This window comes from Procambarus clarkii, chromosome 13, assembly GCF_040958095.1.
Source record: "Procambarus clarkii isolate CNS0578487 chromosome 13, FALCON_Pclarkii_2.0, whole genome shotgun sequence".
NCBI classification, from domain to species: Eukaryota; Metazoa; Arthropoda; class Malacostraca; order Decapoda; family Cambaridae; genus Procambarus; species Procambarus clarkii.
The window spans coordinates 35,866,584-35,893,558 of NC_091162.1; the positions used below are offsets into that span (position 1 = coordinate 35,866,584).

Sequence of the window (26,975 nt, forward strand, 5' to 3'; positions counted from 1 at the left end):
TACTCCTAGCACCACAGGCACTACTGATACTCATAGCACCACAGGAACTACTGATATTCCTAGCACCACAGCACTACAGATACTCCTAGCACCACAGGCATTACTTATACTCCTAGCACTACAGACAGTAATGATACTCCAAGCACCACAGGCACTACTGATACTCCTAGCACAACAAGCACTACTTATACTTCTAGCACCACAGGCACTAATGATGCTTCTAGCACCACAGGCACTCCTGATACTCTTAGCACCACAAGCGCTAGTGGTACTCCTAACACCACAGGCACTAATGATACTCCTAGCACCACAGGCACTAATGATACTCCAGCACCACAGGCACTCCTGATGCTCTTAGCACCAGAGGCACTACTGATACTCCTAGCACCACAGGAACTAATGATACTCCTAGCACCACAGGCACTCCTCATTCTCCTAGCATCGCAGGCACTCCTGATACTCCTAGCACCACAGGCACTCCTGATTCTCCTAGCATAACAGGCACTCCTGATACTCCTAGCACCACAGGTTCTAATGATACTCCTATCACCACAGGCACTAATGATACTCCTAGCACCACAGGCACTCCTGATACTCCTAGCACCACACGAACTAATGATACTCCTAGCACCACAGGTGCTACTGATACTCCTAGCACCACAGGCAATCCTGATATTCCTAGCACCACAGGCACTACTGATTCACCTGGCACCACAGGCAATCCTGATATTCCTAGCACCAAAGGCACTCCTGGAACTCCTTGCACCACAGGCACTCCTGATACTCCTAGCACAAAAGGCACTAATGATACTCCTAGCACTACAGGCACTAATGATGCTCCTAGCACCACAGACACTGCTGATACTCCTAGCACCACAGGAACTAATGATACTCCTAGCACTACAGGCACTAATGATGCTCCTAGCACCACAGACACTGCTGATACTCCTAGCACCACAGGCACTCCTGATACTCCTAGCACCACAGGCACTAATGATACTCCTAGCACTACAGGCACTAATGATGCTCCTAGCACCACAGCCACTGCTGATACTCCTAGCACCACAGGCACTACTGATACGCCTAGCACCTCAGGTACTACTGATACTCCTAGCACCACAGGTACTACTGATACTCCTAGCACCACAGTCACTCCTGATTCTCCAAGCACCACAGGAACTAATGATACTCCAAGCACCACAGGCACTAACGATACTCCTAGCACCAAAGGCACTCCTGATTCTCCTAGCACCACAGGCACTACTGACACTCCGAGCACCACAGGCACTAATGATACTTCTAGCACCACAGGCACTAATGATGCTCCTAGCACCACAGGCACTCCTGATACTCCTAGCACCACAGGAACTAATGATACTCCTAGCACCACAGGCACTACTGATACTCCTAGCACCACAGTCACTCCTGATTCTCCAAGCACTACAATCACTACTGATTCACCTAGCACCACAGGAAATCCTGATACCCCTAGCACCAAAGGCACTCCTGGTACTCCTAGCACCACAGGCTCTCCTGATACTCCTAGCCCCAAAGGCACTCCTGGTACTCCGAGCACCACAGGCACCAACGATACTCCTAGCTCCACAGGCATTAATGATGCTCCTAGCACCACAATCACTTCTAATACTACTAGATCCACAAGCACTACTGATACTCCTAGCACCACAGGCACTACTGATACTCCTACCACCACAGGCACTACTGATACTTATAGCACCACAGGCACTACTGACACTTCTAGCACCACAGGCACTCCTGATACTCCTAGCATCACAGGCACTAATGATACTCCTGGCACCACAGGCACTAATGGTACTTCTAGCACCACAGGCACTCCTGATCCTCCTAGCACTAGAGGCACTACTGATACTCCTAGCACCCCAGTCACTTCTGATACTCCTAGCACAACAGGCACTAATGATACTCCTAGCAACACAGTCACTCCTGATACTCCTAGCACCACAGGCACTAATGATACTCCTAGCACCACAGGCACTAATGATACTCCGAGCAGAATAGGCAAGGCACTAATGATACTCCTAGCAACACAGGCACTCCTGATGCTCCTAGCACCACAGACACTACTGATACTCCTAGCACCACAGGCACTACTGATACTCCTAGCACCACAGGCACTACTGATACTCATAGCACCACAGGAACTACTGATATTCCTAGCACCACAGCACTACAGATACTCCTAGCACCACAGGCATTACTTATACTCCTAGCACCACAGACACTAATGATACTCCTAGCACCACAGGCACTACTGATACTCCTAGCACCACAAGCACTACTTATACTTCTAGCACCACAGGCACTAATGATGCTTCTAGCACCACAGGCACTCCTGATACTCTTAGCACCACAAGCGCTAGTGGTACTCCTAACACCACAGGCACTAATGATACTCCAGCACCACAGGCACTCCTGATTCTCCTAGCATCACAGGCACTCCTGATACTCCTAGCACCACAGGCACTCCTGATTCTCCTAGCATAACAGGCACTCCTGATACTCCTAGCACCACAGGCACTTCTGATTCTCCTAGCATAACAGGCACTCCTGATACTCCTAGCACCACAGGTTCTAATGATACTCCTAGCACCACAGACACTAATGATACTCCTAGCTCCACAGGTACTACTGCTACTCCTAGCACCACAGGCTCTCCTGATACTCCTAGCACCACAGGCTCTCCTGATACTCCTAGCACCACAGGCTCTCCTGATACTCCTAGCACCACAGTCACTCCTAATTCTCCTAGCACCACAGGCACTACTGATTCACCTGGCACCTCAGGCAATCCTGATATTCCTAGCACCAAAGGCACTCCTGGAACTCCTAGCACCACAGGCTCTCCTGATACTCCTAGTACCACAGGCACTCCTGATTCTCCTAGCACCACAGGCACTTCTGATACTCCTAGCACCACAGGCACTAATGATACTCCTAGCACTACAGGCACTAATGATGCTCCTAGCACCACAGACACTACTGATACTCCTAGCACCACAGGCTCTCCTGATACTCCTAGCACCACAGTCACTCCTGATTCTCCTAGCACCACAGGCACTACTGATTCACCTGGCACCACAGGCAATCCTGATATTCCTAGCACCAAAGGCACTCCTGGAACTCCTAGCACCACAGGCTCTCCTGATACTCCTAGTACCACAGGCACTCCTGATTCTCCTAGCACCACAGGCACTTCTGATACTCCTAGCACCACAGGCACTAATGATACTCCTAGCACTACAGGCACTAATGATGCTCCTAGCACCACAGACACTCCTGTTACTCCTAGCACCACAGGCATTCCTGATACTCCGAGCACCAAAGGTGCTTCTCATACTCCTAGCACCAAAGGCTCTCCTGATACTCCTAGCACCACAGTCACTCCTGATTCTCCTAGCACCACAAGTTCTACTGATGCACCTAGCACCACAGGCTCTCCTGATACTACTAGCACAACAGTCACTCCTGATTCTCCTAGCACCACAGGCACTACTGATTCACCTAGCACCACAGGCAATCCTGATACTCCTATCACCAAAGGCACTCCTGTTACTCCTAGCACCACAGGCTCTCCTGATAATCCTAGCACCAAAGGCACTCCTGATTCTCCTAGCACCACAGGCACTACTGATACTCCGAGCACCACAGGCACTAATGATACTTCTAGCACCACAGGTACTAATGATGCTCCTAGCACCACAGGCACTCCTGATACTCCTAGAACTACAGGAACTAATGATACTCCTAGCACCACAGGCACTACTGATACTCCTAGCACCACAGGTACAACTAATACTCCTAGCACCACAGGTACTACTGATACTCCTAGCACCACAGGAACTGATGATACTCCTAGCACCACGGGCACTAACGATACTCCTAGCATCAGAGGCACTCCTGGTACTCCTAGCACCACAGGCTCTCCTGATTCTCCTAGCACCACAGTCACTCCTGATTCTCCTAGCATCACAGGCACTCCTGATACTTCTAGCACCACAGGTACTGATGATACTCCTAGCACCACAGGCACTAATGATACTCCTAGCTCCACAGGTACTACTGTTACTCCTAGCACCACAGGCTCTCCTGCTACTCCTAGCACCACAGGCACTAATGATACTCCTAGCTCCACAGGTACTACTGTTACTCCTAGCACCACAGGCTCTCCTGATACTCCTAACACCACAGGCACTCCTGATACTCCTAGATCCACATATACTACTGATACTCCTAGCCCCACAGACACTCCTAATACTCCTAGAACCACAGGTATTACTGATACTCCTAGCACCAAAGGCACTAAGGATACTCCTAGCCCCACAGGTACTAATGATACTCCTAGCACCACAGGCTCTATTGATACTCCTAGCACCACAGGTACAACTGATACTCCTAGCACCACAGTCATTCCTGATTATCCTAGCATTACAGGCTCTCCTTATACTCCTAGTACCACAGGCACTACTGATTCTCCTAGCACCACAGGCACTCCTGATACTCCGAGCACCACAGGCACTAATGATACTCCTAGCTCCACAGGCACTAATAATGCTCCTAGCACCAAAGGCACTAATGATGCTCTTAGCACCACAGGCACTAATGTAACTCCTAGCTCCACAGGCACTAATGATACTCTTAGCATCACAGGCACTAATGATACTCCTAGCACCACAGGCACTAATGATACTGCTAGCACCACAGGCACTAATGATACTCCTAGCACTACAGGCACTCCTGATATTCCTAGCACCACAGGCACTACTGATACTCCTAGCACCACAGGCACTCCTGATACTCCTAGCATCACGGGCACAAATGATACTCCTAGCACCACAGGCACTAATGATACTCCTTGCAACACAGTCACTCCTGATACTCCTAGCACAATAGGCCAGGCACTAATGATACTCCTAGCAACACAGGCACTCCTGATGCTCCTAGCACCACAGACACTAATGATACTCCGAGCACAACAGGAAGTAATGATACTCCAAGTACCACAGGCACTACTGATACTCCTAGCACCACAGGCATTACTTATACTCCTAGCACCACAGACACTAATGATACTCCTAGCACCACAGGCACTACTGATACTCCTAGCACCACAAGCACTACTTATACTCCTAGCACCACAGGCACTAATGATGCTTCTAGCACCACAGGCACTCCTGATACTCTTAGCACCACAAGCACTAGTGGTACTCCTAACACCACAGGCACTAATGATACTCCTAGCACCACAGGCACTACTTATACTCCAGCACCACAGGCACTCCTGATGCTCTTAGCACCAGAGGCACTCCTGATGCTCCTATCACCACAGGCACTACTGATACTCCTAGCATTACAGGCACTACTGATACTCCTAGCACCACAGGTACTGCTGACACTCCTTGCACCACAGGTACTACTAATACTCCTAGCACCACAGGCACTACTGATACTCCTAGCACCACAGGAACTAATGATACTCCTAGCATTACAGGCACTACTGATACTCCTAGCACCACAGGTACTACTGACACTCCTTGCACCACAGGTACTACTAATACTCCTAGCACCACAGGCACTGCTGATTCTCCTGGCACCACAGGAACTAATGATACTCCTAGCACCACAGGCACTAACGATACTCCTAGCATCACAAGCACTCCTGATACTCCTAGCACCACAGGCTCTCCTGATACTCCTAGCACCACAGGCACTCCTGATTCTCGTAGCACCACAGGCACTACTGATACTCCTAGCACCACAGGTACAACTGATACTCCTAGCACCACAGGTACTACTGATACTCCTAGCACCACAGGCACTCCTGATACTCCTAGCACCACAGGAACTGATGATACTCCTAGCACCACAGGCACTAACGATACTCCTAGCATCAGAGGCACTCCTGGTACTCCAAGCACCACAGGATCTCCTGATACTCCTAGCACCACAGTCACTCCTGATTATCCTAGCATCACAGGCTCTCCTGATACTCCTAGTACCAAAGGCACTCCTGATTCTCCTAGCACCACATGCACTCCTGATACTCCGAGCACCACAGGCACTAATGATACTCCTAGCTCCACAGGCACTAATAATGCTCCTTGCACCACAGGCACTAATGATGCTCTTAGCACCACAGACACTAATGATACTCCTAGCTCCACAGGCACTAATGATACTCTTAGCATCACAGGCACTAATGATGCTCCTAGCACCACAGGCATTAATGATACTGCTAGCACCACAGGCACTAATGATACTCCTAGCACTACAGGCACTCCTGATACTCCTAGCACCACAGGCACTACTGATACTCCTAGCACCACAGGCACTCCTGATACTCCTAGCATCACAGGCACAAATGATACTCCAAGCACCACAGGCACTAATGATACTCCTAGCACCACAGGCACTCCTGATTCTCCTAGCACCACAGGCACTACTGATACTCCTAGCCCCTCAGGCAATTCTGATACTCCTAGCACAACAGGCACTAATGATACTCCAAGACACACAGTCACTCCTGATACTCCTTGCACCACAATCACTCCTAATACTACTAGATCCACAGGCACTAATGATACTCCTAGCACCACAGGCATTATTGGTACTTCTAGCACCACAGGCACTCCTGATACTCCTAGCACCACAGGCACTACTGATACTCCTAGCACCACAGGCACTACTGATACTCCTAGCACCACAGGCACTACTGATACTCCTAGCACCACAAGCACTACTTATACTCCTAGCACCACAGGCACTAATGATGCTTCTAGCACCACAGGCACTCCTGATACTCTTAGCACCACAAGCACTAGTGGTACTCCTAACACCACAGGCACTAATGATACTCCTAGCACCACAGGCACTACTTATACTCCAGCACCACAGGCACTCCTGGTGCTCTTAGCACCAGAGGCACTCCTGATGCTCCTATCACCACAGGCACTAATGATGCTCCTAGCATTACAGGCACTACTGATACTCCTAGCACCACAGGCACTACTGACACTCCTAGCACCACAGGTACTACTAATACTCCTAGCACCACAGGCACTCCTGATTCTCCTGGCACCACAGGAACTAATGATACTCCTAGCACCACAGGCACTAACGATACTCCTAGCATCACAGGCACTCCTGGTACTCCTAGCACCACAGGCTCTCCTGATACTACTAGCACCACAGGCACTCCTGATTCTCCTAGCACCACAGGCACTACTGATACTCCTAGCACCACAGGTACAACTGATACTCCTAGCACCACAGGTACTACTGATACTCCTAGCATCACAGGCACAAATGATACTCCTAGCACCACAGGCACTAATGATACTCCTTGCAACACAGTCACTCCTGATACTCCTAGCACAATAGGCAAGGCACTAATGATACTCCTAGCAACACAGGCACTCCTGATGCTCCTAGCACCACAGACACAAATGATACTCCGAGCACAACAGGAAGTAATGATACTCCAAGTACCACAGGCACTACTGATACTCCTAGCACCACAGGCATTACTTATACTCCTAGCACCACAGACACTAATGATACTCCTAGCACCACAGGCACTACTGATACTCCTAGCACCACAAGCACTACTTATACTCCTAGCACTACAGGCACTAATGATGCTTCTAGCACCACAGGCACTCCTGATACTCTTAGCACCACAAGCACTAGTGGTACTCCTAACACCACAGGCACTAATGATACTCCTAGCACCACAGGCACTACTTATACTCGAGCACCACAGGCACTCCTGATGCTCTTAGCACCAGAGGCACTCCTGATGCTCCTATCACCACAGGCACTACTGATACTCCTAGCATTACAGGCAATACTGATACTCCTAGCACCACAGGTACTACTGACACTCCTTGCACCACAGGTACTACTAATACTCCTAGCACCACAGGCACTACTGATACTCCTAGCACCACAGGAACTAATGATACTCCTAGCATTACAGGCACTACTGATACTCCTAGCACCACAGGTACTACTGACACTCCTTGCACCACAGGTACTACTAATACTCCTAGCACCACAGGCACTGCTGATTCTCCTGGCACCACAGGAACTAATGATACTCCTAGCAGCACAGGCACTAACGATACTCCTAGCATCACAAGCACTCCTGATACTCCTAGCACCACAGGCTCTCCTGATACTCCTAGCACCACAGGCACTCCTGATTCTCGTAGCACCACAGGCACTACTGATACTCCTAGCACCACAGGTACAACTGATACTCCTAGCACCACAGGTACTACTGATACTCCTAGCACCACAGGCACTCCTGATACTCCTAGCACCACAGGAACTGATGATACTCCTAGCACCACAGGCACTAACGATACTCCTAGCATCAGAGGCACTCCTGGTACTCCAAGCACCACAGGATCTCCTGATACTCCTAGCACCACAGTCACTCCTGATTATCCTAGCATCACATGCTCTCCTGATACTCCTAGTACCAAAGGCACTCCTGATTCTCCTAGCACCACATGCACTCCTGATACTCCGAGCACCACAGGCACTAATGATACTCCTAGCTCCACAGGCACTAATAATGCTCCTAGCACCACAGGCACTAATGATGCTCTTAGCACCACAGGCACTAATGATACTCCTAGCTCCACAGGCACTAATGATACTCTTAGCATCACAGGCACTAATGATGCTCCTAGCACCTCAGGCATTAATGATACTGCTAGCACCACAGGCACTAATGATACTCCTAGCACTACAGGCACTCCTGATACTCCTAGCACCACAGGCACTACTGATACTCCTAGCACCACAGGCACTCCTGATACTCCTAGCATCACAGGCACAAATGATACTCCAAGCACCACAGGCACTAATGATACTCCTAGCACCACAGGCACTCCTGATTCTCCTAGCACCACGGGCACTACTGATACTCCTAGCCCCTCAGGCAATTCTGATACTCCTAGCACAACAGGCACTAATGATACTCCAAGCAACACAGTCACTCCTGATACTCCTTGCACCACAATCACTCCTAATACTACTAGATCCACAGGCACTAATGATACTCCTAGCACCACAGGCACTATTGGTACTTCTAGCACCACAGGCACTCCTGATACTCCTAGCACTACAGGCGCTGCTGATACTCCTAGCACCCCAGTCATTTCTGATACTCCTAGCACAACAGGCACTAATGATACTCCAAGTAACACAGTCACTCCTGATACTCCTAGCACCACAGACACTAATGATACTCCTAGCACCACAGGCACTAATGATACTCCGAGCACAACAGGAAGTAATGATACTCCTAGTACCACAGGCACTACTGATACTCCTAGCACCACAGGCACTACTGATACTCCTAGCACCACAGGCACTACTGATACTCCTAGCACCACAAGCACTACTTATACTCCTAGCACCACAGGCACTAATGATGCTTCTAGCACCACAGGCACTCCTGATACTCTTAGCACCACAAGCACTAGTGGTACTCCTAACACCACAGGCACTAATGATACTCCTAGCACCACAGGCACTACTTATACTCCAGCACCACAGGCACTCCTGGTGCTCTTAGCACCAGAGGCACTCCTGATGCTCCTATCACCACAGGCACTAATGATACTCCTAGCATTACAGGCACTACTGATACTCCTAGCACCACAGGCACTACTGACACTCCTAGCACCACAGGTACTACTAATACTCCTAGCACCACAGGCACTCCTGATTCTCCTGGCGCCACAGGAACTAATGATACTCCTAGCACCACAGGCACTAACGATACTCCTAGCATCACAGGCACTCTTGTACTCCTAGCACCACAGGCTCTCCTGATACTCCTAGCACCACAGGCACTCCTGATTCTCCTAGCACCACAGGCACTACTGATACTCCTAGCACCACAGGTACAACTGATACTCCTAGCACCACAGGTACTACTGATACTCCTAGCACCACAGGCACTCCTGATACTCCTAGCACCACAGGAACTGATGATACTCCTAGCACCACAGGCACTAACGATACTCCTAGCATCAGAGGCACTCCTGGTACTCCTAGCACCACAGGCTCTCCTGATACTCCTAGCACCACAGTCACTCCTGATTATCCTAGCATCACAGGCTCTCCTGATACTCCTAGTACCAAAGGCACTTCTGATTCTCCTAGCACCACATGCACTCCTGATACTCCGAGCACCACAGGCACTAATGATACTCCTAGCTCCACAGGCACTAATAATGCTCCTAGCACCACAGGCACTAATAATACTCCTAGCACCACAGGAACTCCTGATTCTCCTAGCACCACAGGCACTACTGATACTCCTAGCAACACAGACACTCCTGATTCTCCTTGCACCACAATCACTCCAAATACTACTAGATCCACAGGCACTAATGATACTCCTAGCACCACAGGCACTAATGGTACTTCTAGCACCACAGGCACTCCTGATACTCCTAGCACTACAGGCGCTACTGATACTCCTAGTACCCCTGTCAATTCTAATACTCCTAGCACAACAGGCACTAATGATACTCCTTGCAACACAGTCACTCCTGATACTCCAAGCACAATAGGCCAGGCACTAATGATACTCCGAGCAACACAGGCACTCCTAATATTCCTAGCAACAAAAGCACTCCTGATGCTCCTAGCACCACAGACACTAATGATACTCCGAGCACAACAGGAAGTAATGATACATCTAGTACCACAGGCACTACTGATACTCCTAGCACCACAGGCATTACTGATACTCATAGCACCACAGGAACTACTGATATTCCTTGCACCACAGTTCTACAGATACTCCAAGCACCACAGGCATTACTTTTACTCCTAGCACCACAAACACTAATGATACTCCTAGCACCACAAGCACTACTGATACTCCTAGCACCACAAGCACTACTTATACTCCTAGCACCACAGGCACTAATGATGCTTCTATCACCACAGGCACTCCTGATACTCTCAGCACCACAAGCACTAGTGGTACTCCTAACACCACAGGCACTAATGATACTCCTATCACCACAGGCAATACTTATACTCCAGCACCACAGGCACTCCTGATGCTCTTAGCACCAGAGGCACTCCTGATGTTCCTATCACCACAGGCACTACTGATACTCCTAGCACCACAGGTACTACTGATACTCCTAGCACCACAGTCACTCCTGATTCTCCTAGCACTACAATCACTACTGATTCACCTAGCATCACAGGCAATCCTGATACTCCTAGCACCAAAGGCACTCCTGGTACTCCTAGCACCACAGGCACTAACGATACTCCTAGCACCACAGGCACTACTGATACTCCTAGCACCACATGTACTACTGATACTCCTAGCACCACAGGTACTACTGATACTCCTAGCACCACAGGCACTCCTGATACTCCTAGCACCACAGGAACTGATGATACTCCTAGCACCACAATCACTTCTAATACTCCTAGATCCACAGGCAATACTGATACTCCTAGCGCCACAGGCACTACTGATACTCCTACCACCACAGGCACTACTGATACTCCTAGCACCACAGGCACTATTGATATTCCTACCACCACAGCACTACAGATACTCCTAGCACCACTATCACTCCTAATACTACTAGCACTACAGGTACTAATGATACTCCTAGCACCACAAGCACTAATGATGCTCCTAGCACCACAGGCACTCCTGATTCTCCTAGCACCACAGGTTCTACTGATAGTCCTAGAACCACAGACTCTCTTGATTCTCCTAGCACCACAGGCACTAAGGATACTCCTAGCACCAGAGGTACTACTGATAGTCCTAGCACCACAGGCTCTATTGATACTCCAAGCACACCAGGCTCTCCTGGTACGCGTAGTACCACAGGCACTAATGATACTCCTAGTACCACAGGCACTAATGATACTCCTAGCACCACAGGCACTAATGATACTCCTAGCACAACAGGCACTAACGTTACTCCTAGCATCACAGGCACTAATGATACTCCTAGCACCACAGGCACTAATGATACTCCTAGCACCACAGGCACTAATGGTACTTCTAGCACCACAGGCACTCCTGATACTCATAGCACCACAGGCACTAATGATACTCCTAGCACCACAGGCACTAATGATACTCCGAGCACAATAGTCAAGGCACTAATGATACTCCTAGCACCACAGGCACTAACGTTACTCCTAGCATCACAGGCACTCCTGATACTCCTAGCATCACAGGCACTAATGATACTCCTAGCACCACAGGCACTAATGGTACTTCTAGCACCACAGGCACTCCTGATACTCCTAGCACCACAGGCACTAATGATACTCCTAGCACCACAGGCACTAATGATACTCCGAGCACAATAGTCAAGGCACTAATGATACTCCTAGCACCACAGGCACTAACGTTACTCCTAGCATCACAGGCACTCCTGATATTCCTAGCATCACAGGCACTAATGATACTCCTAGCACCACAGGCACTAATGGTACTTCTAGCACCACAGGCACTCCTGATACTCCTAGCATCACAGGCACTCCTGATACTCCTAGCACCACAGGCACTAATGATACTCCTAGCACCACAGGTATTATTGATACTCCGAGCACAATAGTCAAGGCACTAATGATACTCCTAGCACCACAGGAACTAATGGTACTTCTAGCACCACAGGCACTAGTGGTACTTCTAGCACCACAGGCACTCCTGTTCCTCCTAGCACTAGAGGCACTACTGATACTCCTAGCACCCCAGTCACTTCTGATACTCCTAGAACAACAGGCACTAATGATACTCCTAGCAACACAGTCACTCCTGATACTCCTAGCACCACAGGCACTAATGATATTCCTAGCACCACAGGCACTAATGATACTCCGAGCAGAATAGGCAAGGCACTAATGATACTCCTAGCAACACAGGCACTCCTGATGCTCCTAGCACCACAGACACTACTGATACTCCTAGCACCACAGGCACTACTGATACTCCTAGCACCACAGGCACTACTGATACTCATAGCACCACAGGAACTACTGATATTCCTAGCACCACAGCACTACAGATACTCCTAGCACCACAGGCATTACTTATACTCCTAGCACCACAGACACTAATGATACTCCTAGCACCACAGGCACTACTGATACTCCTAGCACTACAAGCACTACTTATACTTCTAGCACCAAAGGCACTAATGATGCTTCTAGCACCACAGGCACTCCTGATACTCTTAGCACCACAAGCGCTAGTGGTATTCCTAACACCACAGGCACTAATGATACTCCTAGCACCACAGGCACTAATGATACTCCAGCACCACAGGCACTCCTGATGCTCTTAGCACCAGAGGCACTACTGATACTCCTAGCACCACAGGAACTAATGATACTCCTAGCACCACAGGCACTCCTGATTCTCCTAGCATCACAGGCACTCCTGATACTCCTAGCACCACAGGCACTCCTGATTCTCCTAGCATAAAAGGCACTACTGATACTCCTAGCACCACAGGTTCTAATGATACTCCTATCACCACAGGCACTAATGATACTCCTAGCACCTCAGGCACTCCTGATACTCCTAGCACCACACGAACTAATGATACTCCTAGCACCACAGGTGCTACTGATACTCCTAGCACCACAGGCAGTAATGATACTCCTAGCTCCACAGGTACTACTGCTACTCCTAGCACCACAGGCTCTCCTGATACTCCTAGCACCACAGGCTCTCCTGATACTCCTAGCACCACAGTCACTCCTGATTCTAATAGCACCACAGGCACTACTGATTCACCTGGCACCACAGGCAATCCTGATATTCCTAGCACCAAAGGCACTCCTGGAACTCTTTGCACCTCAGGCTCTCCTGATACTCCTAGTACCACAGGCACTAATGATACTCCTAGCTCCACAGGTACTACTGCTACTCCTAGCACCACAGGCTCTCCTGATACTCCTAGCACCACAGGCACTAATGATACTGCTAGCACCGCAGGCACTAATGATACTCCTAGCACCACAGGCTCTCCTGATACTCCTAGCACCACAGTCAATCCTGATTCTCCTAGCACCACAGGCAATACTGATTCACCTAGCACCACAGGCAATCCTGACACTCCTAGCACCAAAGGCACTCCTGGAACTCCTAGCACCACAGGCTCTCCTGATACTCCTAGTACCACAGGCACTCCTGATTCTCCTAGCACCACAGGCACTCCTGATAATTTTAGCACCATAGGCAATCCTGACCCTCCTAGCACCAAAGGCACTCCTGGAACTCCTAGCACCACAGGCTCTCCTGATACTCCTAGTACCACAGGCACTCCTGATTCTCCTAGCACCACAGGCACTCCTGATACTTTTAGTACCACCGGCACTAATGATACTCCTAGCACTACAGGCACTAATGATGCTCCTAGCACCACAGGCACTGCTGATACTCCTAGCACCACAGGAACTAATGATACTCCTAGCACCTCAGGCACTACTGATACTCCTAGCACCACAGGTACTACTGATACTCCTAGCACCACAGTCACTCCTGATTCTCCTAGCACTACAATCACTACTGCTACTCCTAGCACCACAGGCTCTCCTGATACTCATAGCACCACAGGCACTCCTGTTACTCCTAGATCCACAGGTACTACTGATACTCCTAGCACCACAGGCTCTCCTGATACTCATAGCACCACAGGCACTCCTGTTACTCCTAGATCCACAGGTACTACTGATACTCCTAGCCCCACAGACACTCCTAATACACCTAGTATCACAGGTACTACTGATACTCTTAGCACCACAGGCACTAACGATACTCCTAGCATCACAGGCACTCCTGGTACTCCTAGCACCACAGGCTCTCCTGATACTCCTAGCACCACAGGCACTCCTGATTCTCCTAGCATCACAGACACTCCTGTTACTCCTAGCACCACAGGTACTAATGATACTCCTCGCACCACAGGTACTACTGATACTCCTAGCACCACAGGCTCTCCTGATACTCCTTGCACCACAGTCACTCCTGATTCTCCTAGAACCACAGGCACTACTGTTTCACCTAGCACCACAGGCAATCCTGATACTCCTAACACCAAAGGCACTCCTGGTACTCCTAGCACCACAGGCACTCCTGATACTCCTAGCACCAAAGACACTCCTGATTCTCCTAGCACCACAGGCACTACTGACACTCCGAGCACCACAGGCACTAATGATACTTCTAGCACCACAGGCACTAATGATGCTCCTAGCACCACAGGCACTCCTGATACTCCTAGCACCACAGGAACTAATGATACTCCTAGCACCTCAGGCACTACTGATACTCCTAGCACCACAGGTACTACTGATACTCCTAGCACCACAGTCACTCCTGATTCTCCTAGCACTACAATCACTACTGATTCACCTAGCACCACAGGCAATCCTGATACTCCTAGCACCAAAGGCACTCCTGGTACTCCTAGCACCACAGGCTCTCCTGATACTCCTAGCCCCAAAGGCACTCCTGATACTCCGAGCATCACAGGCACTAACGATACTCCTAGCTCCACAGGCATTAATGATGCTCCTAGCACCACAGGCACTCCTGATACTCCTAGCACCACAGGAACTAATGATACTCCTAGCACCACAGGCACTACTGATACTCCTAGCACCATAGGTACTACTGATACTCCTAGCACCACAGGTACTTCTGATACTCCTAGCACCACAGGCACTCCTGATACTCCTAGCACCACAAGAACTGATAATACTCCTAGCACCACAATCACTTCTAATACTACTAGATCCACAGGTACTACTGATACTCCTAGCACCACAGGCACTACTGATACTCCTAGCACCACAGGTACTACTGATACTCCTAGCACCACAGGTACTACTGATACTCCTAGCACCACAGGCACTACTGATACTCCTACCATCACAGCACTACAGATACTCCTAGCACCACTATCACTCCTAATACTACTAGCACCACAGGTACTAATGATACTCCTAGCACCACAAGCACTAATGATGCTCCTAGCACCACAGGCACTCCTGATTCTCCTAGCACCACAGGTACTACTGATAGTCCTAGAACCACAGACTCTCTTGATACTCCTAGCACCACAGGCACTAAAGATACTCCTAGCACCAGAGGTACTACTGATAGTCCTAGCACCACAGGCTCTATTGATACTCCAAGCACACCAGGCTCTCCTGGTACTCGTAGTACCACAGGCACTAATGATACTCCTAGTACCATAGGCACTAATGATACTCCTAGCACCAAAGGCACTAACGTTACTCCTAGCATCACAGGCACTCTTGATACTCCTAGCATCACAGGCACTCTTGATACTCCTAGCACCACAGGCACTAATGTTACTTCTAGCACCACAGGCACTCCTGATACTCCTAGCACCACAGGCACTAATGATACTCCTAGCACCACAGTCACTCCTGATACTACTAGCACCACAGGCTCTCCTGATACTCCGAGCACAATAGTCAAGGCACTAATGATACTCTTAGCAACACAGGCACTCCTGATGCTCCTAGCACCACAGACACTAATGATACTCCGAGCACAACAGAAAGTAATGATACTCCTAGCACCACAGGCACTACTGATACTCCTAGCACCACAGGCACTACTGATACTCATAGCACCACAGGTACTACTGATACCTCTAGCACCACAGGCACTCCTGATACTCCTAGCACCACAGTCACTCTTGATTCTCCTAGCATCACAGGCACTAATGATACTCCTGGCACCACAGGCACTAATGGTACTTCTAGCACCACAGGCACTCCTGATCCTCCTAGCACTAGAGGCACTACTGATACTCCTAGCACCCCAGTCACTTCTGATACTCCTAGCACAACAGGCACTAATGATACTCCTAGCAACACAGTCACTCCTGATACTCCTAGCACCACAGGCACTAATGATATTCCTAGCACCACAGGCACTAATGATACTTCTAGCAGAATAGGCAAGGCACTAATGATACTCCTAGCAACACAGGCACTCCTGATGGTCCTAGCACCACAGACACTACTGATACTCCTAGCACCACAGGCACTACTGATACTCCTAGCACCACAGGCACTACTGATACTCATAGCACCACAGGAACTACTGATATTCCTAGCACCACAGCACTACAGATACTCCTAGCACCACAGGCATTACTTATACTCCTAGCACTACAGACAGTAATGATACTCCAAGCACCACAGGCACTACTGATACTCCTAGCACAACAAGCACTACTTATACTTCTAGCACCACAGGCACTAATGATGCTTCTAGCACCACAGGCACTCCTGATACTCTTAGCACCACAAGCGCTAGTGGTACTCCTAACACCACAGGCACTAATGATACTCCTAGCACCACAGGCACTAATGATACTCCAGCACCACAGGCACTCCTGATGCTCTTAGCACCAGAGGCACTACTGATACTCCTAGCACCACAGGAACTAATGATACTCCTAGCACCACAGGCACTCCTCATTCTCCTAGCATCGCAGGCACTCCTGATACTCCTAGCACCACAGGCACTCCTGATTCTCCTAGCATAACAGGCACTCCTGATACTCCTAGCACCACAGGTTCTAATGATACTCCTATCACCACAGGCACTAATGATACTCCTAGCACCACAGGCACTCCTGATACTCCTAGCACCACACGAACTAATGATACTCCTAGCACCACAGGTGCTACTGATACTCCTAGCACCACAGGCAATCCTGATATTCCTAGCACCACAGGCACTACTGATTCACCTGGCACCACAGGCAATCCTGATATTCCTAGCACCAAAGGCACTCCTGGAACTCCTTGCACCACAGGCACTCCTGATACTCCTAGCACAAAAGGCACTAATGATACTCCTAGCACTACAGGCACTAATGATGCTCCTAGCACCACAGACACTGCTGATACTCCTAGCACCACAGGAACTAATGATACTCCTAGCACTACAGGCACTAATGATGCTCCTAGCACCACAGACACTGCTGATACTCCTAGCACCACAGGCACTCCTGATACTCCTAGCACCACAGGCACTAATGATACTCCTAGCACTACAGGCACTAATGATGCTCCTAGCACCACAGACACTGCTGATACTCCTAGCACCACAGGCACTACTGATACGCCTAGCACCTCAGGTACTACTGATACTCCTAGCACCACAGGTACTACTGATACTCCTAGCACCACAGTCACTCCTGATTCTCCAAGCACCACAGGAACTAATGATACTCCAAGCACCACAGGCACTAACGATACTCCTAGCACCAAAGGCACTCCTGATTCTCCTAGCACCACAGGCACTACTGACACTCCGAGCACCACAGGCACTAATGATACTTCTAGCACCACAGGCACTAATGATGCTCCTAGCACCACAGGCACTCCTGATACTCCTAGCACCACAGGAACTAATGATACTCCTAGCACCACAGGCACTACTGATACTCCTAGCACCACAGTCACTCCTGATTCTCCAAGCACTACAATCACTACTGATTCACCTAGCACCACAGGAAATCCTGATACCCCTAGCACCAAAGGCACTCCTGGTACTCCTAGCACCACAGGCTCTCCTGATACTCCTAGCCCCAAAGGCACTCCTGGTACTCCGAGCACCACAGGCACCAACGATACTCCTAGCTCCACAGGCATTAATGATGCTCCTAGCACCACAATCACTTCTAATACTACTAGATCCACAAGCACTACTGATACTCCTAGCACCACAGGCACTACTGATACTCCTACCACCACAGGCACTACTGATACTTATAGCACCACAGGCACTACTGACACTTCTAGCACCACAGGCACTCCTGATACTCCTAGCATCACAGGCACTAATGATACTCCTGGCACCACAGGCACTAATGGTACTTCTAGCACCACAGGCACTCCTGATCCTCCTAGCACTAGAGGCACTACTGATACTCCTAGCACCCCAGTCACTTCTGATACTCCTAGCACAACAGGCACTAATGATACTCCTAGCAACACAGTCACTCCTGATACTCCTAGCACCACAGGCACTAATGATACTCCTAGCACCACAGGCACTAATGATACTCCGAGCAGAATAGGCAAGGCACTAATGATACTCCTAGCAACACAGGCACTCCTGATGCTCCTAGCACCACAGACACTACTGATACTCCTAGCACCACAGGCACTACTGATACTCCTAGCACCACAGGCACTACTGATACTCATAGCACCACAGGAACTACTGATATTCCTAGCACCACAGCACTACAGATACTCCTAGCACCACAGGCATTACTTATACTCCTAGCACCACAGACACTAATGATACTCCTAGCACCACAGGCACTACTGATACTCCTAGCACCACAAGCACTACTTATACTTCTAGCACCACAGGCACTAATGATGCTTCTAGCACCACAGGCACTCCTGATACTCTTAGCACCACAAGCGCTAGTGGTACTCCTAACACCACAGGCACTAATGATACTCCAGCACCACAGGCACTCCTGATTCTCCTAGCATCACAGGCACTCCTGATACTCCTAGCACCACAGGCACTCCTGATTCTCCTAGCATAACAGGCACTCCTGATACTCCTAGCACCACAGGCACTTCTGATTCTCCTAGCATAACAGGCACTCCTGATACTCCTAGCACCACAGGTTCTAATGATACTCCTAGCACCACAGACACTAATGATACTCCTAGCTCCACAGGTACTACTGCTACTCCTAGCACCACAGGCTCTCCTGATACTCCTAGCACCACAGGCTCTCCTGATACTCCTAGCACCACAGGCTCTCCTGATACTCCTAGCACCACAGTCACTCCTAATTCTCCTAGCACCACAGGCACTACTGATTCACCTGGCACCTCAGGCAATCCTGATATTCCTAGCACCAAAGGCACTCCTGGAACTCCTAGCACCACAGGCTCTCCTGATACTCCTAGTACCACAGGCACTCCTGATTCTCCTAGCACCACAGGCACTTCTGATACTCCTAGCACCACAGGCACTAATGATACTCCTAGCACTACAGGCACTAATGATGCTCCTAGCACCACAGACACTACTGATACTCCTAGCACCACAGGCTCTCCTGATACTCCTAGCACCACAGTCACTCCTGATTCTCCTAGCACCACAGGCACTACTGATTCACCTGGCACCACAGGCAATCCTGATATTCCTAGCACCAAAGGCACTCCTGGAACTCCTAGCACCACAGGCTCTCCTGATACTCCTAGTACCACAGGCACTCCTGATTCTCCTAGCACCACAGGCACTTCTGATACTCCTAGCACCACAGGCACTAATGATACTCCTAGCACTACAGGCACTAATGATGCTCCTAGCACCACAGACACTCCTGTTACTCCTAGCACCACAGGCACTAATGATACTCCTAGCACTACAGGCACTAATGATACTCCAAGCACCACAGGCACTAACGATACTCCTAGCATCACAGGCACTCCTGGTACTCCTAGCACCACAGGCTCTCCTGATACTCCTAGCACCACAGGCACTCCTGATTCTCCTAGCATCACAGGCACTCCTGTTACTCATAGCACCACAAGTACTAATGATACTTTTAGCACCACAGGCACTAATGATACTCCTATCACCACAGGCACTAATGATACTCCTAGCACCACAGGCACTCCTGATACTCCTAGCACCACAGACACTACTGATACTCCTAGCACCACAAGCACTAATTATACTCCTAGCACCACAGGCACTAATGATACTCCTAACTCATAGGCACTACTGATACTCCTAGCACCACAGGCACTACTGATACTCATAGCACCACAGGCACTACTGATATTCCTAGCACCACAGCACTACAGACAATCCTAGCACCACAGGCGTTACTTATACTCCTAGCTCCACAGACACTAATGATGCTTCAAGCACCACAAGCACTAGTGGTACTCCTAGCACCACAGGCACTAAGGACACTCCTAGCACCACAGGCACTAACGTTACTCCTAGCATCACAGGCACTCGTGATACTGCTAGCACCACAGGCACTAATGATACTCCTAGCACCACAGGCACTAATGATACTCCGAGCAGAATAGGCAAGGCACTAATGATACTCCTAGCAACACAGTCACTCCTGATACTCCTAGCACCACAGGCACTAATGATACTCCTAGCACCACAGGCACTAATGATACTCCGAGCAGAATAGGCAAGGCACTAATGATACTCCTAGCAACACAGGCACTCCTGATGCTCCTAGCACCACAGACACTACTGATACTCCTAGCACCACAGGCACTACTGATACTCCTAGCACCACAGGCACTACTGATACTCATAGCACCACAGGAACTACTGATATTCCTAGCACCACAGCACTACAGATACTCCTAGCACCACAGGCATTACTTATACTCCTAGCACCACAGACACTAATGATACTCCTAGCACCACAGGCACTACTGATACTCCTAGCACCACAAGCACTACTTATACTTCTAGCACCACAGGCACTAATGATGCTTCTAGCACCACAGGCACTCCTGATACTCTTAGCACCACAAGCGCTAGTGGTACTCCTAACACCACAGGCACTAATGATACTCCAGCACCACAGGCACTCCTGATTCTCCTAGCATCACAGGCACTCCTGATACTCCTAGCACCACAGGCACTCCTGATTCTCCTAGCATAACAGGCACTCCTGATACTCCTAGCACCACAGGCACTTCTGATTCTCCTAGCATAACAGGCACTCCTGATACTCCTAGCACCACAGGTTCTAATGATACTCCTAGCACCACAGACACTAATGATACTCCTAGCTCCACAGGTACTACTGCTACTCCTAGCACCACAGGCTCTCCTGATACTCCTAGCACCACAGGCTCTCCTGATACTCCTAGCACCACAGGCTCTCCTGATACTCCTAGCACCACAGTCACTCCTGATTCTCCTAGCACCACAGGCACTACTGATTCACCTGGCACCTCAGGCAATCCTGATATTCCTAGCACCAAAGGCACTCCTGGAACTCCTAGCACCACAGGCTCTCCTGATACTCCTAGTACCACAGGCACTCCTGATTCTCCTAGCACCACAGGCACTTCTGATACTCCTAGCACCACAGGCACTAATGATACTCCTAGCACTACAGGCACTAATGATGCTCCTAGCACCACAGACACTACTGATACTCCTAGCACCACAGGCTCTCCTGATACTCCTAGCACCACAGTCACTCCTGATTCTCCTAGCACCACAGGCACTACTGATTCACCTGGCACCACAGGCAATCCTGATATTCCTAGCACCAAAGGCACTCCTGGAACTCCTAGCACCACAGGCTCTCCTGATACTCCTAGTACCACAGGCACTCCTGATTCTCCTAGCACCACAGGCACTTCTGATACTCCTAGCACCACAGGCACTAATGATACTCCTAGCACTACAGGCACTAATGATGCTCCTAGCACCACAGACACTCCTGTTACTCCTAGCACCACAGGCACTAATGATACTCCTAGCACTACAGGCACTAATGATACTCCAAGCACCACAGGCACTAACGATACTCCTAGCATCACAGGCACTCCTGGTACTCCTAGCACCACAGGCTCTCCTGATACTCCTAGCACCACAGGCACTCCTGATTCTCCTAGCATCACAGGCACTCCTGTTACTCATAGCACCACAAGTACTAATGATACTTTTAGCACCACAGGCACTAATGATACTCCTATCACCACAGGCACTAATGATACTCCTAGCACCACAGGCACTCCTGATACTCCTAGCACCACAGACACTACTGATGCTCCTAGCACCACAAGCACTAATTATACTCCTAGCACCACAGGCACTAATGATACTCCTAACTCATAGGCACTACTGATACTCCTAGCACCACAGGCACTACTGATACTCATAGCACCACAGGCACTACTGATATTCCTAGCACCACAGCACTACAGACAATCCTAGCACCACAGGCGTTACTTATACTCCTAGCTCCACAGACACTAATGATGCTTCAAGCACCACAAGCACTAGTGGTACTCCTAGCACCACAGGCACTAAGGACACTCCTAGCACCACAGGCACTAACGTTACTCCTAGCATCACAGGCACTCGTGATACTGCTAGCACCACAGGCACTAATGATACTCCTAGCACCACAGGCACTAATGATACTCCGAGCAGAATAGGCAAGGCACTAATGATACTCCTAGCAACACAGTCACTCCTGATACTCCTAGCACCACAGGCACTAATGATACTCCTAGCACCACAGGCACTAATGATACTCCGAGCAGAATAGGCAAGGCACTAATGATACTCCTAGCAACACAGTCACTCCTGATACTCCTAGCACCACAGGCACTACTGATACTCCTAGCACCACAGGCACTACTGATACTCATAGCACCACAGGAACTACTGATATTCCTAGCACCACAGCACTACAGATACTCCTAGCACCACAGGCATTACTTATACTCCTAGCACCACAGACACTAATGATACTCCTAGCACCACAGGCACTACTGATACTCCTAGCACCACAAGCACTACTTATACTTCTAGCACCACAGGCACTAATGATGCTTCTAGCACCACAGGCACTCCTGATACTCTTAGCACCACAAGCGCTAGTGGTACTCCTAACACCACAGGCACTAATGATACTCCAGCACCACAGGCACTCCTGATTCTCCTAGCATCACAGGCACTCCTGATACTCCTAGCACCACAGGCACTCCTGATTCTCCTAGCATAACAGGCACTCCTGATACTCCTAGCACCACAGGCACTTCTGATTCTCCTAGCATAACAGGCACTCCTGATACTCCTAGCACCACAGGTTCTAATGATACTCCTAGCACCACAGACACTAATGATACTCCTAGCTCCACAGGTACTACTGCTACTCCTAGCACCACAGGCTCTCCTGATACTCCTAGCACCACAGGCTCTCCTGATACTCCTAGCACCACAGGCTCTCCTGATACTCCTAGCACCACAGTCACTCCTGATTCTCCTAGCACCACAGGCACTACTGATTCACCTGGCACCTCAGGCAATCCTGATATTCCTAGCACCAAAGGCACTCCTGGAACTCCTAGCACCACAGGCTCTCCTGATACTCCTAGTACCACAGGCACTCCTGATTCTCCTAGCACCACAGGCACTTCTGATACTCCTAGCACCACAGGCACTAATGATACTCCTAGCACTACAGGCACTAATGATGCTCCTAGCACCACAGACACTACTGATACTCCTAGCACCACAGGCTCTCCTGATACTCCTAGCACCACAGTCACTCCTGATTCTCCTAGCACCACAGGCACTACTGATTCACCTGGCACCACAGGCAATCCTGATATTCCTAGCACCAAAGGCACTCCTGGAACTCCTAGCACCACAGGCTCTCCTGATACTCCTAGTACCACAGGCACTCCTGATTCTCCTAGCACCACAGGCACTTCTGATACTCCTAGCACCACAGGCACTAATGATACTCCTAGCACTACAGGCACTAATGATGCTCCTAGCACCACAGACACTCCTGTTACTCCTAGCACCACAGGCACTAATGATACTCCTAGCACTACAGGCACTAATGATACTCCAAGCACCACAGGCACTAACGATACTCCTAGCATCACAGGCACTCCTGGTACTCCTAGCACCACAGGCTCTCCTGATACTCCTAGCACCACAGGCACTCCTGATTCTCCTAGCATCACAGGCACTCCTGTTACTCATAGCACCACAAGTACTAATGATACTTTTAGCACCACAGGCACTAATGATACTCCTATCACCACAGGCACTAATGATACTCCTAGCACCACAGGCACTCCTGATACTCCTAGCACCACAGACACTACTGATACTCCTAGCACCACAAGCACTAATTATACTCCTAGCACCACAGGCACTAATGATACTCCTAACTCATAGGCACTACTGATACTCCTAGCACCACAGGCACTACTGATACTCATAGCACCACAGGCACTACTGATACTCATAGCACCACAGGCACTACTGATATTCCTAGCACCACAGCACTACAGACAATCCTAGCACCACAGGCGTTACTTATACTCCTAGCTCCACAGACACTAATGATGCTTCAAGCACCACAAGCACTAGTGGTACTCCTAGCACCACAGGCACTAAGGACACTCTTAGCACCAGAGGCACTAACGTTACTCCTAGCATCACAGGCACTCGTGATACTGCTAGCACCACAGGCACTAATGATACTCCTAGCACCACAGGCACTCCTGATACTCCTAGCATCACAGGCACTACTGATACTCCTAGCACCACAGGCTCTCCTTATACTCCTAGCATCACAGGCACTCCTGATGCTCCTAGCACCACAGGCACTCCTGATGCTCCTAGCATCACAGGCACTTCTGATACTCCTAGCACCACAGGCACTACTGATACTCCTAGCACCACAGTCACTCCTGATACTCCTAGCACCACTATCACTCCTGATACTCCTAGCACCACAGGCACTACTGATACTCCTAGCACCACAGGCACTACTGATACTCCTAGCACCAAAGACACTACTGATACTCCTAGCACCACAGGCACTCCTGATGCTCCTAGCACCACAGGCACTCCTGATGCTCCTAGCATCACAGGCACTTCTGATACTCCTAGCACCACAGGCCCTCCTGATACTCCTAGCACCAGACACTCCTGATGCTCTTAGCACCTCTGGCACTCGTGATACTTCTAGCACCTCTGGCACTCGTGATACTTCTAGCACCTCCGGCACTCGTGATAGTTCTAGCACCTCTGGCACTCGTGATACTTCTAGCACCTCTGGCACTCGTGATACTTCTAGCACCTCTGGCACTCGTGATACTTCTAGCACCTCTGGCACTCGTGATACTTCTAGCACCTCTGGCACTCGTGATACTTCTAGCACCTCTGGCACTCGTGATACTTCTAGCACCTCTGGCACTCGTGATACTTCTAGCACCTCCGGCACTCGTGATACTTCTTGCACCTCTGGCACTCGTGATACTTCTAGCACCTCTGGCACTCGTGATACTTCTAGCACCTCTGGCACTCGTGATACTTCTAGCACCTCCGGCACTCGTGATACTTCTAGCACCTCTGGCACTCGTGATACTTCTAGCACCTCTGGCACTCGTGATACTTCTAGCACCTCTGGTACTCTTGATGCGATTGACCCCACAAGAACTCCTAACATGATACACCAGGCACCAGAAACGATGACTTTTCGGATTATTCTAGACCATTAACAAGTCGTATGTGATATAATATATTAATGAATCACAAGCTAATGAATTAATTCTCTCCCTTCAAAAGTTGGGAAGAAATGAACAATGCATATAAAAGAATAAGAGTGCATAATATTAGGACCTTATGATCTAATATTACAAAGTAGGATGTCTTTGAAGAATGTTTTGCATTACCAAAGAAAGAATTAACACCACTATGGGAGGAATGTATAGTAGATGTATTAATTATTCTCTCTTTTCTTCCATTACGAGTTTTCTTACTCTGAAATTTGCCGGTGTCTGAGTACTCACCGAGAAGCATTGGCCCTGTGGTCAGACTCTCAACATTTGAACATTGCTTCTTACTCCACACTTGTGCAACAACAACAATCAAAGGTAACTCTATTCTCTTCTATGTCTTCAACTTCTAATTTTGTAAAACTTCTCCCTTAACCTTTTTTTTGCAACTTTTTCCGCCACATTGGGTTAAACACTGCCATCACTAGTGCATAGTTCCCTGAGCCTCTTCCTTAGTTTCTTTCCCCTCCATTTCACTCCCCGCAACACTCCCCCACAACACTCCCCCACAACACTTCCCA

At 49.4% G+C, this 26,975-nt stretch overlaps 2 protein-coding genes across 2 annotated transcripts in view; both read left to right on the forward strand.

The window, feature by feature from the left end:
* Positions 1-25,066, forward strand: part of LOC138364459 (mucin-12-like) — a 44,083-nt gene extending 19,017 nt beyond the window's left edge. Inside the window, exons 12-31 of the mRNA XM_069324096.1 lie at positions 340-825; positions 1,825-2,040; positions 2,503-2,934; positions 3,286-4,743; positions 5,855-6,862; positions 8,342-9,538; positions 10,014-10,634; positions 11,690-12,103; positions 12,456-12,644; positions 13,382-14,488; positions 14,570-15,325; positions 16,599-17,057; positions 17,493-17,978; positions 18,978-19,193; positions 19,656-20,087; positions 20,439-20,681; positions 21,768-22,199; positions 22,551-22,793; positions 23,853-24,284; positions 24,636-25,066. Of these exons, the coding sequence (XP_069180197.1) occupies positions 340-825; positions 1,825-2,040; positions 2,503-2,934; positions 3,286-4,743; positions 5,855-6,862; positions 8,342-9,538; positions 10,014-10,634; positions 11,690-12,103; positions 12,456-12,644; positions 13,382-14,488; positions 14,570-15,325; positions 16,599-17,057; positions 17,493-17,978; positions 18,978-19,193; positions 19,656-20,087; positions 20,439-20,681; positions 21,768-22,199; positions 22,551-22,793; positions 23,853-24,284; positions 24,636-25,066 (11,258 nt within the window). The remainder of the gene's footprint in view (positions 1-339; positions 826-1,824; positions 2,041-2,502; positions 2,935-3,285; positions 4,744-5,854; positions 6,863-8,341; positions 9,539-10,013; positions 10,635-11,689; positions 12,104-12,455; positions 12,645-13,381; positions 14,489-14,569; positions 15,326-16,598; positions 17,058-17,492; positions 17,979-18,977; positions 19,194-19,655; positions 20,088-20,438; positions 20,682-21,767; positions 22,200-22,550; positions 22,794-23,852; positions 24,285-24,635) is intronic.
* Positions 25,067-25,749: 683 nt separating this feature from the next.
* Positions 25,750-26,397, forward strand: LOC138364460 (uncharacterized). The gene has a single exon (XM_069324097.1). It carries the CDS (start codon positions 25,750-25,752, stop codon positions 26,395-26,397), a length of 648 nt encoding a protein of 215 aa, XP_069180198.1.
* Positions 26,398-26,975: the final 578 nt, after the last annotated feature.